At 45.5% G+C, this 19,897-nt stretch overlaps 1 protein-coding gene across 7 annotated transcripts in view; it reads left to right on the top strand.

Annotated features, from left to right (window-relative positions):
• The window catches only part of ZNF280D (zinc finger protein 280D), a 181,449-nt gene that overhangs the window by 22,315 nt on the left and 139,237 nt on the right, over nucleotides 1-19,897 (top strand). For 6 of the 7 annotated variants that reach the window (XM_056572389.1, XM_056572394.1, XM_056572390.1 and 3 more), the window contains exon 3: nucleotides 10,553-10,613. The exons of the other annotated variant lie outside the window; for it this stretch is intronic. In XM_056572389.1, the coding sequence (XP_056428364.1) occupies nucleotides 10,593-10,613 (21 nt within the window). In that variant the 5' untranslated portion in view covers nucleotides 10,553-10,592. The remainder of the gene's footprint in view (nucleotides 1-10,552; nucleotides 10,614-19,897) is intronic. 7 annotated transcript variants of the gene reach the window in all.

Here is a 19,897-nt window from a genome sequence, read left to right as displayed (position 1 = left end):
GAAACTACACCCCTCATGGAATGTAACAAGGGGTATAGTGAACTTTAACACCCCACAGGTGTTTCACAAATTTTCATTAAAGTTGGGTGGGAAAAATAAAATAAAAAATGTCACTAAAATGCTAGTGTTACCCTAAATTTTTCATTTTCACAAGGGAAAATAGGCAAAAAAAAAATTTGTAACCTAATTTCTTCTGAGTATATAAATACCCCATATGTGGATGTAAAGTGCTCTGCGGGCAAACTAAAATGCTCAGAAGAGAAGGAGCGCCATTGGGATTTTGAAGAGAAAATTTGTCCGGAATTGAAGGCCATGTGTATTTACAAAGCCCCCATAGTGCCAGAACAGCGGACCCCTCCCACATGTGACCCCATTTTGGAAACTACACCCCTCACGTAATGTAATAAGTGAGCATTTACGCCCCACAGGTGTCTGACAGATTTTTGGAACAGTGGTCTGTGAAAATGAAACATTTAATTTGCTCAGCACACTGTTCCAAAGATCTGTCAAATGCCAGTGGAGTGTAAATACTCACTGCACCCCTAATTAAATTGTGAGGGGTTTAGTTTCAAAAATGGGGTCCCATTTGGGGGGGGTCCACTGTTCTGGCACCACGGGGAGCTTTGTTAACGCACTTGGCCCCTGACTTCCATTCCAAACAAATTCCCTTTCCAAAAGCTCAATGGCACTCCTCCTCTTCCGAGCATTGAAGTGCGCCAGCAGAGCACTTGACGTCCACACATGGGGTATTTCCATACTAGAAGAAAGGTAAGAAATTACAAATTTTGGGGGTAATTTTCTCCTATTACCCCTTGTAAAAATGTAAAATTTGGGGGGGAAAAACAGCTGTAACAAAGTCGTGAAATACCTGTGAGGTTTTAAGGCTCACTGTACCCCATGTTATTTTCCTTGAGGCGTGTGGTTTCCAAAAAAAGTATGCCATGTGTTATATATTTTTTTAGTTTTTTTTTCCTGCTGTTCTGGCACCATAGGGGCTTCCTAAATGCGACATGCCCCCCAAAAACCATTTCAGCAAAATTTGCTTTAAAAAAGTCAAATGTGACTCTCTTCTGAGCATTGTAGTTCGCCCGCAGAGCATTTTACATCCTAACATGGGGTATTTCCATACTCAGAAGAGATGGGGGTTACAAATTTTGGGGGGCATTTTCTCCCATTACTATTTTATAAAGGGTACATTTGGGGGGGAAAAACTGCACTTTAGTGAAAAAATATTTTTTTTCATTTACACATCCGATTTTAACGAAAAGTCATCAAACACCTGTGGGGTGTTAAGGCTCACTGAAACACTTGTTACATGCCTCGAGGGGTGTAGTTTCCAGAATGATATGCCTTGTGGGGGGTTTTCTGCTGTTCTGGCACCATAGGGGCTTCCTAAATGTGACATGCCCCCCAAAAACCATTTTAGAAAAACTCTCTCTCCAAAATCCCATTGTAGCTCCTTCCCTTCTGAGCCCTCTACAGCGCCCGCCGAAAACTTGACATACACATGAGGTATTTCTTTACTCGAGAGAAATTGGGTTACAAATTTTGAGAGGATTTGTCTCCTTTTACCTCTTGTAGTAATTCAAAAACTGGGTCTACAAGAACATGCAAGTGTTAAAAATGAAGATTTTGCATTTTCTCCTTTATTTTGCTGTTATTCCTGTGAAACGCCTAAAGGGTTAACACACTTACTGAATGTCATTTTGAATACTTTGAGGGGTGCAGTTTTTATAATGGGGTCATTTGTGGGGTATTTCTAATATGAAGGCCCTTCAAATCCACTTCAAACCTGAACTGGTCCATGAAAAATTCCGATTTTGAAAATTCTGTGAAAAATTGGAAAATTGCTGCTGAACTTTGAAGCCCTCTGTCTTCCAAAAGTAAAAACACGTCAACTTTATGATGCAAACATAAAGTAGACATATTGTATTTGTGAATCAAAATAGAATTTATTTGAAATGTCTATTTTCCTTACAAGCAGAGAGTTTCAAAGTTAGAAAAATGCTAAATTTTCTATTTTTATTCATCAAATTTTGGAATTATTCACCAAGAAATGATGCAAGTATGGACAAAATTTTACCACTAACAATCTCGGAATCAGAATGAAAGGTAAAAGCATCCCATAGTTATTAATGCTTAAAGTGACAGTGGTCAGATGTGCAAAAAACGCTCTGGTCCTACAGTGAAAGTTGGCCTGGTCCTTAAGGGGTTAAATGGCCACTGTCAGATATAAAAACATTTGATATGTTGTAAAGCATGCAAAACCGGTGCAAAATTGCTTTCATTAAAAAAAGTCTTTCATACTGAAAAAGCCAGTCAAAGAACTGCCTCCTGGGCTACACACTAGACCTGCTGTGTCCACGCGTCATCACCTACGTCATGGACCCATTTCATGATTGACAGGTCTGCAGGTCTAAAGCTGCTGCTTGTGTGCTCCTGTGGAGAGAAGGGGGGGGGGGGGGGGCAGAAGCACACTGCTGCCGTGACTGAGCAGGAGACAGAAGACTGAATGGAGGATTTCTTTATTTAAAAAGTGTCCCTGCGTGTGTGTGTGTGTGTGTGTGTGTGTGTGTGTGTGTGTATATATCTGAATGTATGTGTGTTACAGGGGACTACAATCAAATGCTTCCAGCTGTTGCAAAACTACAACTCCCAGCATGCCTGCACTGACAAATGATGTGTGGGCATGCTGGGAGTTGTGGTTTTGCAACAAGTGGAGGAACACCGCCTGCAGCAACACTGCTGAAAATTGGTTTTACCAATCATATGCCTCCAGCTGTTGCAAAACTACAACTCAAAGAATGTGTGGGCATGCTGGGAGCTGTAGTTTTGCAAAAGCTGTAGGCACACAGTGTATGTGTGTGTGTGTGTGTGTGTGGGGCATAAAACCAGAAAGGAAAGGGTTACCACTCCCAGAGAAGTGAGGGACGGGGAGTGGTCATCACAGTGAGGACCCGCCCCTCTGCTGTAAATGAAAAGTACTTTCATTTTGCATTTACTCCAAGTAAATTGAATTCTAAAAGAAATATTGGGCATAGGCGCATAAAGATTACATGTACACGATCAGGATGAGATACTGAGCAACATATAACAGTTTTTTTTTTTTTTTTTTTGGGTGATCTGACAAGTACGCATTAACTGTAACATCTGGTATTGAGGTAAAATTCTGCATAGGCCCAGGCACTTTGAACTTGTGAATGTACCTGAAGCAGTGGTGCTATCTCTTCACAAGACCTCGAAGGATAAACCTGCTAAGAGCAGCAAGTACATACACATCACTACACTTGGTAAATGTTTGAATCTACAGTTCTTTCTGTGGTTGGAAGCTGGGTGCCAGCTACAGCTTCTTTTACTGACAGGCTAAGGCTAACTTTTAACCCCTTATGGACCAAGCCCATTTTGGCCTTAACCGCTTAACCTTCTTGGGCTAATAGCGTGCGGCACCAATCGTTGTGCCACGCGCTTTTAAAGGGGTATTACAGGAATTTTTTTTGACTATGCTACAGGGGCTGTAAAGTTAGTGTAGTTCATAATGTAGTGTCTGTACCTGTCTTTGACGGTTTTCTCACAATTCTTCTGTGATTTTTTCACCCCAATATTTATTTTTAACAGCATACAAAATTCCTGTTGTCTCAGATTTTTCCCAGGTTGCAATGCGGCCGAGACCTGACTCACTAGTCAGCTGATTACAGGGAGTCGGTCTGCTTCAATGGGTGATCGCTTGGAGATCAATCTCCAGCTAATGCAACAGCAGTAGGCACCCTGATTGAAAATCACAGCTCTTTTGAATGGATGCAGCTCATTTATGCTTCAGTGGGTGGGGTGGCTGATGTGTGGGAGGGTGGAAAATGGAATTGTGGGATTTGTAGTCAAAAGTCAAACAGGAAATACCAGTTCACAAAAAGCTAGCCACAGTGTTATTGTAATCTTACAACATAGCCATTTAGCCTCAAGACAAGCGCAGATCCTTCCATTACTGTCTGCCAGGTATGTACTAAAATCACCTTATGGTGCATAACCCCTTTAACCGAGCATTCGACCACCGATAACACTGATCTTTGCTGTGTCAATGCAAGGCAATGATCTGTGTCAATGCAAGGCAATAATGTCGGTATGTGCAGTGTAATAGCCACTGCAAAGTAGAATTGGTGGCACAAAAAATAAGCCGTAATATGGAATTTTAGGTGATGAGGAAGAAATGAAAATGAAAAACCCTGCGTCCATAAGGGTTTAAAGGGGTACTCCACTCCTAGTCATCTCATCCCCTATCCAAAGGGGACCCCCGTGATCTTCCTGCTGCACCCAGCATTCATTTAGAGCGTCGGGTGTAGCGCCGGAGGCCTGTGATGTCATGGCCACGCCCATTATGTGACGTAACTGCCACATCCTCTCAATGCAAGTCTATGGGAGTCGGCGTGAAGGCCGTCACGCCCCCTCCAATAGACTTCCATTGAGGGGGCGTGACCATGAGGTCACGAGCGGACAATGACATCACAAGCCTCCGCCCCGCATCGCCAGTCATCCTGCACGGAGCGAAGTTTGCTCTGTGTTCTGGATGTTTGTGGTGCCGCAGCCGAGATTGCAGGGTTTCCTAGCAGCGAGACACCTGCGATTAGACATCTTATTCCCCTATCCTTGTCCCCCTTTAAATACCAGGCCAATTTTATTTTTGCCTTTTTCACTTATTCCTCCTTGCCTTCTAAAATTCATAACTTTTATATTTCCATCCACAGACCCATACGAGGGCTTGTTTTTTGTGTGACATTTTCACACTGTGCGGTAAAAATGTCATGTTTTCTTTATCCTGTGGGTTGATACAATTTAAAATACCCATGTTTACATACTTTTATATTATTGTACTGCTTTAAAAAAAATGTCACTTTTTTACAAAATCGGGATAAAATCACGATGTCCCGATCAGCTAGGACGCGAGCGGAGGCCCCCTTACCTTGCTCCGTCGTGTCCGATCGGCGCTTAATTGCTCCAAGCCTGAGCTACAGGCTTGAGCAATCAACCCCCTATTATGTTGATCCATACAAAGCAATGGCTTTGCAGAGATCAGGGTAAAAGATCAGTGTGTGCAGTGTTATAGCCCCCTATGGGACCTATAACACTGCAAAAAAATTTTTATGAAGCTCATTTAAACCCTTCCCTAATAAAAGTTTGAATCACCACCCCTTTTCCCATAAAAAAAATCTGTAAATAAAAATAAACGTGTGTATCGCCATGTGCGTAAATGTCCGAACTATAAAAATATCGTTAATTAAACCGCACGGTCAATGGCGTAAGCGCAAAAAAATTTCCAAAGTCCAACATAGCTTTTTATTCATTTTTTTTATTATATAAAAAGTCAAATCAATGCAAAAATGGTACCAATAAAAACTTCAGAGCACAGCGCAAAAAAAATTAGCTCTCATACTGGCCCATACACGGAAAAAGAAAGTTATAGGGTCAGATGAGCACAATTTTGAACGTATACATTTTCCTGCATGTAGTTATGATTTTTTTCAGAAGTACGACAAAATCAAACCTATATAAGTAGGGTATCTTTTAACCGTATGGACATACAGAATAACGGAAGCCCCCAAAAGTTACGAAATGACTTTTTTTCTTCAATTTTGTTGCACAATGAATTTATTTTCCGTTTTGCCGTGGAGTTTTTGGTAAAACGACTGTCACTGCAAAGTAGAATTGGTGGCGCAAAAAATAAGCCATCATATGGAATTATATGTCCAAAATTGAAAGCGTGGTGAGGAAAAAATGAAAATGTCCTTAAGGGGTTAAAATCGCCCTATTTTCCCATCGCCATGACAACACCACCTGAGAGAGGGACTCCGCCCCTAGGGACAGGGAACCCTGGAGATTAAAAGGAAGCCCTCTCCTCCATTTTCAGTGGTTTCCTGCCCCTATGGGAAGCCTGGAGAGGAGCCCTGTCTCAAGTGGGGCTCTATAATATTTGAATGGCTGTGGGATCCTTTATGCTGGGCCCCTCGGTGTACGAGGTACAGGATCCCTATATGAGCCCTGGTTGGGGATCTCAGCCAGGCTCACAAAGTTTTCCTCCTTTATTTAAATCTCCCGCCCCTCTCCCCTGCACTGACTTACTGAATATCCGACGCCGGTTTGGTGCTGGGCTGTCGGGTGAGTGCGGCAGGCTGCTGGCAGAGGATCTCGGCGTCTGCAAGTTCAAAGGGGATAGCTGCGGGCGGCTGCGGCCATGTAAGGGGCGGAGATTAGCGGTGCGGAGGAAGTCGGAGGTCAAAGGAGGTGGATGTGACGTCACATGCCGGGCCTCCGGCATGCAGGAGGCGGCAGATTTAAAGGGGTACTCCGGTGAAAACCTTTTTTTCTTTTAAATCAACTGGTGGCAGAAAGTTAAACATATTTGTAAATTATGAATTCGGGTAGAAAACAGACATGGTGCACATCTACAATCTTGTATAATGATCTGATTGCCTCTCAGCATAATATCAAAAACTAACAGGTTGCTAGTATACATTTTTGATCAAAAAGTACAAGCCCACTCGCCACGTCAAGGCCACTTATTTAGAGTGGGTCCCTAGCATAAAATGGTGTAGCATCGGGCAGCGACCACCACCGCCGCGACACCAGTGCCCCCGGGGGGGGGGGGGGGGGGGGGGGGGTGTAAAGACCCAATGGCAGAGTGGCCCCAATGCCACTCAAACCAGTCTATGGGCCGCACCCAAACCCCCCAACGCAGAGACGGCGCCACGGCAGCAACGGACACCGCACAGCACCACACCAGTGTGAACAAGGTGTAATAGCACACTTACCAAGCTCTAGCAGTCAGACTGGGAGGCTGCTATTTGTAAATTACTTCTATTAAAAAATCTTAATCCTTCCAGTACTTATTAGCTGCTAAGTGCTACAGAGGAAATTCCTTTCTTTTTGGAACACTGATGACATCATGAGCACAGTGCTCTCTGCTGACATCTCTGTCCATTTTAGCAACCATGCATAGCAGATGCATAGCAGATGTATGCTAAGGGCAGCATGGTGGCTCAGTGGTTAGCACTGCTGCCTTGCAGTGCTGGGGACTTGGGTTCAAATCCCACTAAGGACAACAATAAATAAAGCGTTATTATTATTATTATAACGTCAGCAGAGAGAACTGTGCTCGTGATGTCATCAGAGAGCATTCCAAAAAGAAAAGAATTTCCTCTGTAGTATTCAGCAGCCAATAAGTACAGGGAGGATTAAGATTTTTTAATAGAAGTAATTTACAAATATGTTTAACTTTCTGCCACCAGTTGATTTAAAAGAAAATAGTTTTTCACCGGAGTACCCCTTTAAAAAGAAGTCTTTCTGCCATTCTGCCTCCTGTTGTGAGCTGGCTAGTCATTCCATACCTGTCCAGCATTGGAGTGGGGGATTTTTTCTGTGCTTCCAGCATGAGTGCCAGCGGTGAGAACCCGAGGCGAACTCATCTGCAAAGACGCCATCTTCGGTACCGGCGGTTTCTGAGTGAGTGTATTCTTTCTAGGTTTCAAAATTGGTGTCAAATTTTCAATTGTCTCAGTAGATACTTACCCTCATTTTGTAGCAATCCGACAAATTATATGGAAAAGTCTTTTCATATATTTGTCTATTTGATTTCCTAAAATCTTTAGTTCTTTCCAAAGTGTGCAATTCTGTGGACAGAATAAGGGTAATACTGTTAAAAGTGACACCATAGCTAGATGGATTAGGGAAGCTATTTGTTTGTCATGTGTCTCTTCGGGCCTTTCTCCTCCTGTTGGTGTCAAGGCTCACTCTACCTGTGCAGTTGCATACTCTTCGGCCGAGAGGAGAGGGGCCTCGATAGTCCAAATCTGTAAGGTGGCCACCTGGTCGTCTCCCCACACTTTTTTTCGCCACGATAGGTTGGACGTGGGGAGCTATTCTGATTTATCCTTTGGTCGTAAGGTTCTCCAAACTGTTATCCCACCCTAATCTTGGTCTCTGATATTCTCTCAGGTGGTGCGGTCATGGCGATGGCAAAAGCCGGTAATTACCGTAATTCTGTTTTCACGAGCCATGACAGCACAGCTCCATTCTCACCCCTTTGTTTTTTCTAAATAGTTTATTTCACGGGTGCTTAGATCACTTGGGTGTAGCATATTAAAATTGATATACAGTGGTCCCTCAACATACGATGGTAATCCGTTCCAAATGGACAATCGTTTGTTGAAACCATTGTATGTTGAGGGTTCCATGCAATGTAAAGTATAGGAAACTGTACTCCCCTGTCCCCACCACTCTGGACCCGTCACCGCTGCCCTGGATGTCGCCCTCCATCGCTGTCGCCGTGTCCCCGACGCTCCGGACCGTCTCTGCTTCCCCGGGATCCTCGCTCTGTCATCACGTCACCACGCACGCCGCTCCTATTGGATGACGGGACGGCGTGCTCGACACGTGATGAGGACGAAGGAGAGCGCCGGCGATGGAGGAGATCGTGAAGAGGACACTCCGGAGCCCCGAGGACCGGTAGGAGACGATCACCGGAGCACACGGGGCATCGTAAACGGCTATCCGGTGGCAGCTGCCGAATAACCGTTTATGCAATGGCCCCGACATACAAAAGCATCGTATGTTGATGCTGCCTTCAACATGTGATGGCCTCTGTGAGGCCATCACATGTTAAAATTATCGTATGTCGGGGCCATCGTAGGTCGGGGTGGGGGGGGGGTCACTATCTTTTTTTATTCAGTTTTTATTGTTCTTGTCATGACTGTTATTACTAAGGAGGAAGGCTCTTCTAGGTCTCTGTAACTCAGAGGATGGAGAGGAGAGGGCTTCCTGTTATTCTCCAGGGTTTCCTGTCCCTAGGGGCGGATTCCCGCTCTCAGGGGGTGCTGTCATGACTCGTGAAAATAGAAATACCGGTGAGTAATTACCAGCTTTAGACCACCTATAACTCTCTAATTTTTCCATATACGTGTCTGTATGAGGGCTAATTTTTTTGTGCCATGACCTGTAGTTTTTTTTTATCACTTTTGTGTATATGTGACTATTTGATTACGTTTTATCTTTTTGCGACTGTGATGTAACCAAAAAGCAGCAATTTTAGAGTTAAATTTTTTAGTTTGCCGTTCACCGTATGGAATCTTTAACATTATATTTTTATAGATCGAACATTTGTGCATGCGGCGATACCAAATGTTTAATTTTTACTTCACATGCGATTCATTTGAATGGAATTCTCTGACGTCCGTTATTGCAGCTGTTGCGCCGCAGTAAAATAGCTGGGAAAAAGAAGTCGCAAGCACTAATTTATCTCCTGCTCTCTTCCAACGGACCCGCTGCTGACGGGCAATAGCGGTAGTGTGAAAGGAGCCTAATACTGTTCAATGCTATGCATATGGATAGCACTGATTAGTGTTATCATCAATATTTTGCCCTGGTCTGCTGGAAGGCAAATCGGAGTAGAAGATCCCGGGAGAGCGGCAGAGGCAGGTAAGGGTACCTCCGTCAGCCATCTTGGCTGATCAGATCAGCCATTACAATAGCTCTGCTGCAGATGCCATGATTTGTATAGATCACAGCATCTGAGGGGTTAATGGTGGACATCAGCGCGATTGCTGATATCCGCCATTACCAGCGGGTCCATGTTCTGCCGCGCATGGCGCGAGCACCACAGGACGTAAATGTACATCCTAGTGCACGAAGTACCAGCACATCAGGACGTACACTTACGTCCATTGTCCTTAAGGGGTAAGGCCTATATGACATCTTCTCTTCCAACACAATAGTTTGTGGTCTGCTGAGAGCACCAGTGGCGACATAATTTATGCAGAAAATCTGGAAATCCATGCTCCAGTGCACTGAAAACGCTAATTTAGGGGGGTACTCCTTTGTTCAGCATTCAGAACCAATTGTTCAGAACACTCAGAGCCGGCACCGGTGACCCCGTCCCCTCAATGCAAGTCTATGGGAATGGGCGTAGACGTCACAAACCCCCGGCTCTAAGTGTTCAGAACATTTTGTTCCGAACACTGAGCACAGAGTACCCCTTTAAATATCCATTAAAACATGAATTACCGGAAAAAATCAGATCAGGATAGTGAAGATATTGGGGAGAAAAGCCTGTGTAGAGACAAAGTTAAGCAGTTTCCCATTGTAATCAGATTGCTTCTTTCATTTTTCAGAGGCCCATACAAAAATGAAAGAAGCAAGCTGATTGGTTTTTATGGGCAACTGGTTAGCTTTTCCTCTACGCAGGTTTGAAATAAACCTCCCTTATTGGTTTTACCATAATGTGCCCTGTTCACCCATGCAAATGGTTTACTATGCATGAAGACCAGTGGTGGTGGTCTCCCTTTAAAAGCGGAACTTCATTTTTGCAGACTAAACGATGGCCATGCCGTCAGATTGTTTAGGACTGAAGCACCATAGTTTTGCAGATCTCAGGTTACTACCTTGTTCCTAGACAATATAGTTAGCATCTCAGTGTGTACAGAGCAATGAACAATTGGGGTAACATTTTTATATAGACAGTGTAAAATCGATTGATCTAAAAGTTAAATTTTCTGCATAAACTTAATTTCAGGTAAGAAGCAGGGAGCTGATGACTCTGGTTGAAAGCGCCTATGGAAGGAGATTCATTTAAGGTATAGTCCTTCTTTAGTATAAACCTGGTGATTGCTAAATTTGCTTGTTACAGAATTGTGTTACTATTTTCTTAAAGGGATTATCCAGGGATAGAAAATCAGAGTTACTTTCTTTAAAAAAAGGGCAGGGGGCTGCACCGAGATTGTGGGGGTCCCCAGCGGCGTGACGCCTGCGATCATACATCTTATCCCCTATCTTATGGATAGGGAAGAAGATGTATAATGCCAGAATACCCCTTTAAAGGAAATGTCACCAGTGTCACTTGCACTAACCTGTCGGTACAGACAGGTAGTGCAGATGACACTGATGACTACGGTACTTACCTTGTTCCGTGCAGTGTATCTCCAGTAATCTTGTCCGTTAGCTTCAGCTCCAGGCCCAAGTGGAGCTTAGTGACATCACCGCTGCAGCAGTGACGTCACTAAGCTCTGCCCATGCCCCAAGCCGCTGCTGCTCTCTGCTGGGTCCCGCTGCTAGAGAACATCAGCAGGGACGTCACTTAACTCCTCCCGTACCCCAAACCGGAGCTGAAGCGAACGGACAAAATTACCAGAGTTCCCCTGTATGGAACGGAACAAGGTGAGTACAGTTGTCATCAATGTCAACTGCACTACCTGTCTGTACCGACAGGTTAGTGCAGGTGACACTGGTGAAAGATTTCCTTTAACCCCTTCAGGATGTCCACGGCGAAATCGCGGCATTCCGAACAGCTGTGACACTGCAGGAGGGTCCCTTAACTTGCCTCCTGGTGTCCGATCGCCGAATGACTGCTCAGTGCCCGAGATCCAGGTATGAGCAGTCAAGCAGCAGAATCATCGATCAGTGGTTTCCTATGAGAAACCAGTTATCATTCTAAAAGATCAGTGTGTGCAGTGTTATAGGTCCCTATGGGAGCTATAACATTGCAAAAAAAGTGAATAAAGATCATTTAACCCCTTCCCTAATAAAAGTTTGAATCGCCCCAGTTCAAACAAAAATATGTGGTATCGCCACGTGCGGAAATGTCCGAATTATAAAAATATATTGTTAATTAAACCGCGCGGTCAATGGCGTATGCGCAAAAAAATCCTAAGTCCAAAATAGTGTAGTTTGGTCACTTTTTATATAATGAAAACATGAATCAGTAAGTCCTATGAATACAAAAATCATACTGCTAAAATCTTCAGATCACGGCGCAAAAAATGAGCCCTCATACCGCCCCATATGCGGAAAAATAAAAGTAATAGGGGTCAGAAGATGACAATTTTAAACTTATAAATTTTCCTGCATGTAGTTATGATTTTTTTTCCCCCAAAAGTACGACAAAATCAAACCTATATAAGTAGGGTATCATTTTAATCGTATGGACCTACAGAATAAAGAGAAGGTGTAATTTTTACCGAAAAAATGTACTGCGTAGAAACGGAAGCCCCCAAAAGTTACAAAATGGCATTTATTTTATTTTTTCAATTTTGTCGCACAAAATTCAGTTTTGCCGTAGATTTTTGGGTAAATTGACTGGTGTCATTACAAAGTAGAATTGGTGGCGCAAAAAATAAGCCATCATATGGATTTTTAGGTGCAAAATTGAGTTATGATTTTTTTTTAAAGGTAAGGTGGAAAAAAGGAAAATGCAAAAAACGGAAAAACCCCGAGTCCTTTAGGGGTTAAGTCTCCCACTTTATGAATGGCAATAATCCTATATTAAATGGACAGGTTGGTATAGAGCTTAATAGGTTTATTTGGGAACTTAGAGGACTTGTGGTCAACCTCAACCTACCAAAAATAGAATTGCAATATCATTAAATAGGCAAGGGTTCCCTTATGTTTTTACAGTTTCTTGATACACCCTTCCATTCCCAAGATATGTGGGTTCATAGATTGTTTGACAAGTCAGTGATTTAGTCAGATATGCATGAATAAAATTTTAATAATGGGAGTGAATATTAGGTAATGGGGGGGGGGGGTATTTTATAAGTGTTTGTGTATGTAAAACCTTCATACCCCCACACTGTGTAATCCTACCCCTCACCTAATATTCACCCTTAAAATAAAGTTCACGCCCATCTTAATTAATTTCCCGAATTGTTAATCTATAAACCCTCATGTCGGGAAGGGCATATCATGTAACTGTAAAAAGGTCTGTTAACAGAACATACTAAGCTATTAAACAGTTTTATTTAATTAAAAATTTTTTTGGTTTGGTCACAGGTCCTCTTTAAAACTACACTGCTCAAAATTTTTTTTAGAAAGGGAATACTTAAACAACACAATGGCCCTCATTTACTATTGCACACCTGACATTTTTTCTTGGGTTGTGTGCATTGCACCACAAATTGTCTGCTCCAGACTTTGCGCCAGAATTGAAAAAACCCTGACTAACTCTCCATTTAGAAAACACAAAAAGGGGCGTGTTTCCGACATTTTCACAAAATCCCAACATATTTACTAAGGTTTCCACAGAAAATGTGGTGGATTTCAGCTGAGGAAAACCCTACAGATCAGAGCATGTGTAAAAAAAATAAAAATAAAAAAAAGCATTAAAAGAAAAGCATAATGTAGGCAAAGTGGAAAATGTAGGCAAACCTTAATACCGTGGAAAATAAATTGTAGGGAAGTAAAACCCACAAAGAAACCTACACTCCACTCTAGTAAATAAAGGCCAATGTAACTCCAAGTCAATCACTCTTCTGTGAAATCACACTGTCCACTCAGGAAGCAACACTGATTGACAATCAATTTCACATGCTGTTGTGCAAATGGAACAGTCAACAGATGGAAATTATAGGCAATTAGCAAGACACTTCCAATAAAGGAGTGGTTCTGCAGGTGGTGACCACATACCTCTTCTCAGTTCCTATGCTTCCTGGCTGATGTTTTGGTCACTTTTGAATGCTGGCGGTGCTTTCACTCTAGTAGCATGAGACTGAGTCTACAATCCACACAAGTGGCTCAGGTAGTGCAGCTCATCCAGGATGGCACATCAATGTGAGCTGTGGCAAGAAGGTTTGCTGTCTGTCAGCGTAGTGTCCAGAGCATGGAGGTGCTACCAGGAGACAGGCCAGTACATCAGGAGACGTGGAGGAGGCTGTAGGAGGGCAACAACCCAGCAGCAGGACCACTACATCTGCCTTTGTGCAAGGAGGAGCACTGCCAGAGCCCTGCAAAAGGACCTCCAGCAGGCCACAAATTTGCATGTGTACACTCAAACGGTCAGAAACAGACTCCATGAGGGTGGTATGAGGGCCCGACGACCACAAGTGGGGGTTTACTTACAGCCCAGCACCGTGCAGGAAGTTTGGCTTTTGCCAAATTCACCACTGGCGCCCTGTGCTTTTTACAGATGAAAGCAAGTTCACACTGAGCACATGTGACAGACATGATGTTCTGGAGATGCCGTGGAGAACTTTCTGCTGCCTGCAGCATCCTCCAGCCTGACCAGTTTGGCGGTGGGTCAGTAATGGTGTGGGGTGGCATTTCTTTGGGGGCGCCGCACAGCCCTCCATGTGCTGGCCAGAGGCAGCCTGACTGCCATTAGGCAGAGAGAGGAGATCCTCAGACCCCTTGTGAGACCATATGCTGGTGCGATTGGCCCTGGGTTCTTCCTAATGCAAGACAATGCTAGACCTCATGTGGCTGGAGTGTGTCAGCAGTTCCTGCAAGAGGAAGGCATTGATTCTATAGACTGACCGGCCCATGACCCAGACCTGAATCCGATTGAGCACATCTGGGACATCATGTCTCGCTCCATGCACCACAGACTGTCCAGGAGTTGGCGGATGCTTTAGTCCAGGTCTGGGAGGACATCCCTCAGGAGACCCTCCGCCACCTCATCAGGAGCATGCCCAGGTGTTGTAGGGAGGTCATACAGGCACGTGGAGGCAACACACATTACTGAGCCTCATTTTGACTTTTTTTAACCTCTTTAGGACATAGGACGTTCTCTAACGTCCCCGCTACCTGGGCTTCAATGCCCAAGGACGTTAGAGAATGTCCTGTTTTTCCGGTCTCTGCCCCTCGCCGGGCAGAGATCGGAAGCGATGCCTTCTTTAGGCCCCCCATGTCGGCAATCGCTGCAAATCGCAAGAGAAATCGCCCTTGAGATCTGCGGCGATACCGGGCTGATCGGGTCTCTGGGACCCGACCGCCCGGTAATTTTGCATGATCCAGGTTGTCACAGCCAGCCAGGACCATGCTCCTCCTATCCCCTGCGATCCGTCGGTTAGCTAACCGACCAATCGCAGGGGGGGGGGGGGGGGGCGGTAACTGATAGACTGTGCATGCTGGGAGTTGTAGTTTTGCAACAGCTGGAGGTTCCCCCCCATGTGAATGTACAGGGTACATTCACATGGGCAGGGGGCTTACAGTGAGTATCAGGCTGAAGTTCGGAAACTCGCTGTAATCCCCCGCCCGTGTGACTGTACCCTAAAAACACTACACTACCACAAAAAAAATTAAAATTAAAAAATACTACATATACACATACCCCTACACAGCCTCCCTCCCCAATAAAAATGAAAAACGTCTGGTACGCCACTGTTTCCAAAATGGAGCCTCCAGCTGTTGCAAAACAACAACTCCCAGTATTGCCGGACAGCCGTTGACTGTCCAAGCATGCTGGGAGTTTTGCAACAGCTGGAGGCACCCTGTTTGGGAATCACTGGTGTAGAATACCCCTATGTCCACCCCTATGCAAATCCCTAATTCAGGCCTCAAATGCACATGGCGCTCTCACTTTGGAGCCCTGTCCTATTTCAAGGCAACAGTTTAGGGTCACATATGGGGTACCGCCGTACTCGGGAGAAATTGTGTTACAAATTTTGTGGGGCTTTTTCTCCTTTAATCCCTCATGAAAAGGTGAAGTTGGGGTCTACACCAGCATGTTAGTGTAAAAAAAAAAAAAAGATTTTTACACTAACACGCTGGTGTTACAAGGGGTAAAAGGGGGGAAAAAAGCCCCCCAAAATTTGTAATGCAATTTCTCCCGACTACGGAGATACCCCATATGTGGGCGCAAAGTGCTCTGGGGGTGCACAACAAGGCCCAGAAGGGAGAGTGCACCATGTACATTTGAGGTGGTTTGCACAGGAGTGGCTGATTGTTACAGCGGTTTTGACAAACGCAAAAAAAAAAAAAAAAAAAACACGTGACCCCATTTTGGAAACCATACCCCTCACGGAATGTAATGAGGGGTACAGTGATAATTTACACCCCACTGGTGTCTCACAGATCTTTGGAACAGTGGGCTGTGCAAATTAAAAATTTTGTACAGCCCACTGTTCCAAGGATCTGACACCAGTGGGGGGGGGGTAAATGCTCACTATACCCCTTGTTACGTTCCTCAAGGGGTCTAGTTTCCAAAATGGTATGCCATGTGTGGGTTATTTTGCTGTCCTGGCACCATAGGGGCTTCCTAAATGCGACATGCCCCCCGACCAAAATTTGCTCTCAAAAAGCCAATTATGATTCCTTCTCTTCTGAGCATTGTAGTTCGCCCGTAGTGCACTTCAGGTCAACTATTTTGGGGGGTGTTTTCTGCTATTAACCCCTGCAAACATGTGAAATTTGGGGGAAACACACATTTTGGTGAAAAAAAATATATATTTTTTTTACATATGCAAAAGTCGTGAAACACCTGTGGGGTATTAAGGTTCACTTTACCCCTTGTTACATTCCCCAAGGGTTCTAGTTTCCAAAATGGTATGCCATGTGGGGATTTTTTGCTGTTCTGGCACCATAGGGGCTTCCTAAATGCAACATGCCCCCCGAAAAAACATTTCAGAAAAACGTACTCTCCAAAATCCCCTTGTCACTCTTTGGCTTCTGAGCCCTCTACTGCGCCCACCGAACACTTTACATAGGCATATGAGGTATGTGCTTACTCGAGAGAAATTGGGCCACAAATATAAGTATACATTTTCTCCTTTTACCCATTGTAAAAATAAAAAAATTGGATCTACAAGAACATGCGAGTGTAAAAAAGTAAGATTGTAAATTTTCTCCTTCACTTTGCTGCTATTCCTGTGAAACACCTAAAGGGTTAATACACTTACTGAATGTCATTTTGAATACTTTGGGGGGTGCAGTTTTTATAATGGGGTCATTTGTGGGGTATTTCTAATATGAAGACCCTTCAAATCCACTTCAAACCAGAACTGGTCCCTGAAAAATAGTGAGTTTGAAAATTTTGTGAAAAATTGGAAAATTGCTGCTGAACTTTGAAGCCCTCTGGTGTCTTCAAAAAGTAAAAACACGTCAATTTTATGATTCAAACATAAAGTAGACATATTGTATATGTGAATAAAACATTTTTTTATTTGGAATATCCATTTTCCTTACAAGCAGAGAGCTTCAAAGTTAGAAAAATGCAAAATGTTAAATTTTTTCATAAAATTTTGGAATTTTTCACTAAGAAACGATGCAAGTATCGACAAAATTTTACCAATAACAAAGTAGAATATGTCACAAAAAACAATCTCTGAATCAGAATGATAAGTAAAAGCATTCCAGAGTTATTAATGTTTAAAGTGACAGTGGTCAGATGTTCAAAAACGCTCTGGTCCTAAGGTGTAAAATGGCCTGGTCCTTAAGGGGGTTAATGACATTACTTCAAGGTTGGATCAGCCTGTAGTGTGGTTTTTCACAGCGATTTTGAGTGTGACTCCATATCCAGACCTCCATGGGTTGATAAATTTTGATTTCAATTGATAATTTTTTATTTTGTTGTCAGCACATTCAACTTTGTAAAGACGAAAGTAGGGATGCACCGATATATCGGCGGCCGATACATATCGGCCGAAAATAGCTATTTCGGCAAAATGCCGAAACAACAAAAAATGTGCCGATAATGACCACCTCCCCCGCCCGCCCACAGCACAAGTAACAAACACTGCCAGTGGCAAGGCACTCGTGGGGGGTGCAGGGGGGGGGGGGGATTTGCGCTCTCCGGGATAGGATTAGGAATACTTCTTTTTATGTGCCCGGGCCGGCTCCTGTGTGTGGCTGCAGGCGGGGGCCGGCCAGCGCATATAAAAACTAATACTGTGTACTAAAAACCAGGGGGCCTCCAGCTGTTGTGAAACTACAACTCCCAGCATGCCCGGACCGGCAAAGTCTGTCCGGGCATGCTGGGAGTTGTAGTTTCACAACAGCTGGAGGCCCCCTGGTTTTTAGTACACAGTATTAGTTTTATATGCTCTGGTCGGCCCCCGCCTGCAGCCACACACTGGAGCCGGCCCGAGCACATAAAAAGTATTCCTAATCCTATCCCGGACATCCCTGTGTCCCGAAAAATCTTTTCGGGACATAAGGATGTCCGGCGGTCACTCACCATTCCCCGGCGTCCTGCGATCCTCCCGCGATCCTCCTTCGGTCCTTCGCTTCTTTGCCTGTCACTGACGTCCCGTGCGTACAACCATAGAGACGTAGGAGGACCGCAGGATCGTCGCAGGAGAACGCGCGCTGACCGGGGCCTGGTAAGTGACCGGCGGCGCGTCATCTTATTCATTGTTCCGGTCACAGCTCCTTCGGTCCCGGCACATACTGCTATGGTCCATAGGCCATAGCAGTAGATGTGACCCTGGGCCGGAGGAGCGGTGACCGGAACACTGTGGGGGCTGCAGTACAGACATACAGCCTCCAGCCACACACTGTATATGGCTGGAAGCTCTATGTCTGTGAGGTGGGGGGAAGCTGCTGACCTAATGTGGGGGGGAGCTGCCTACAAATGTGGGGGAGCTGCCTAATATGGGGGGGGAGAGCTGCCTAATATTGTGTGTGTGGGGGGGGGGAGCTGCCTAATATTGTGTGGGGGGGGGGGGGGGGGGGGGAAGCTGCCTAATATTGTGTGTGGGGGGGGGGGGGGAAGCTGCCTAATATTGTGTGTGGGGGGGGGGGGGGGAAGCTGCCTAATATTGTGGGGGGGAGGGAAGCTGCCTAATATTGTGTGGGGGGGAGGGAAGCTGCCTAATATTGTGTGTGGGGGGGGGGGGGGGGGGGAAGCTGCCTAATATTGTGTGGGGGGGGGGGGGAAGCTGCCTAATATTGTGTGGGGGGGGGAAGCTGCCTAATATTGTGTGGCGGGGGGGAGCTGCCTAATATTGTGTGGGGAGGAGCTGCCTAATATTGTGTGGGGGGGGGGGGTGCTGCCTAATATTGTGTGTGGGGGGGGAGCTGCCTAATATTGTGTGTGTGTGTGTGTGTGGGGGGGGGGGGGGGGAAAGCTGCCTAATATTGTGTGTGTGTGGGGGGGGGAGCTGCCTAATATTGTGTGTGTGTGTGGGGGGGGAGCTGCCTAATATTGTGTGTGTGTGGGGGGGGGAGCTGCCTAATATTGTGTGTGGGGGGGGGGAGGGAAGCTGCCTAATATTGTGGGGGGGGAGGGAAGCTGCCTAATATTGTGTGGGGGGGGGGAAGCTGCCTAATATTGTGTGGGGGGGGAAGCTGCCTAATATTGTGTGGGGGGGGGAGGAAGCTGCCTAATATTGTGTGGGGGGGGAGGAAGCTGCCTAATATTGTGTGTGGGGGGGGGGGAGGAAGCTGCCTAATATTGTGTGTGGGGGGGGGGGAGGAAGCTGCCTAATATTGTGTGTGGGGGGAGCTGCCTAATATTGTGTGTGGGGGGGGGGAAGCTGCCTAATATTGTGTGTGGGGGGGGGGGAGCTGCCTAATATTGTGTGGGGGGGGAGCTGCCTAATATTGTGTGTGTGTGTGGGGGGGGGGGGGGGAGAAGCTGCCTAATATTGTGTGTGTGTGGGGGGGGGGGAAGCTGCCTAATATTGTGTGTGTGTGTGTGTGGGGGGGAAGCTGCCTAATATTGTGTGTGTGTGTGGGGGAAGCTGCCTAATATTGTGTGTGTGTGTGGGGGAAGCTGCCTAATATTGTGTGTGTGGGGGGGGGAAGCTGCCTAATATTGTGGGGGGGGAAGCTGCCTAATATTGTGGGGGGGGAAGCTGCCTAATATTGTGGGGGGGGAAGCTGCCTAATATTGTGGGGGGGGAAGCTGCCTAATATTGTGGGGGGGGGGGGGGAAGCTGCCTAATATTGTGTGGGGGGGAAGCTGCCTAATATTGTGTGGGGGGGGGAGCTGCCTAATATTGTGGGGGGGGGGAGCTGCCTAATATTGTGGGGGGGGGGGAGCTGCCTAATATTGTGGGGGAAGCTGCCTAATATTGTGTGTGGGGGGGGGAGCTGCCTAATATTGTGTGTGGGGGAAGCTGCCTAATATTGTGGGGGGGGAAGCTGCCTAATATTGTGGGGGGGGGGGAAGCTGCCTAATATTGTGGGGGGGGGGAAGCTGCCTAAT

Source organism: Hyla sarda, chromosome 4, assembly GCF_029499605.1.
Source record: "Hyla sarda isolate aHylSar1 chromosome 4, aHylSar1.hap1, whole genome shotgun sequence".
NCBI classification, from domain to species: domain Eukaryota; kingdom Metazoa; phylum Chordata; class Amphibia; order Anura; family Hylidae; genus Hyla; species Hyla sarda.
This window is presented reverse-complemented; position numbering and strand designations above follow the sequence as displayed.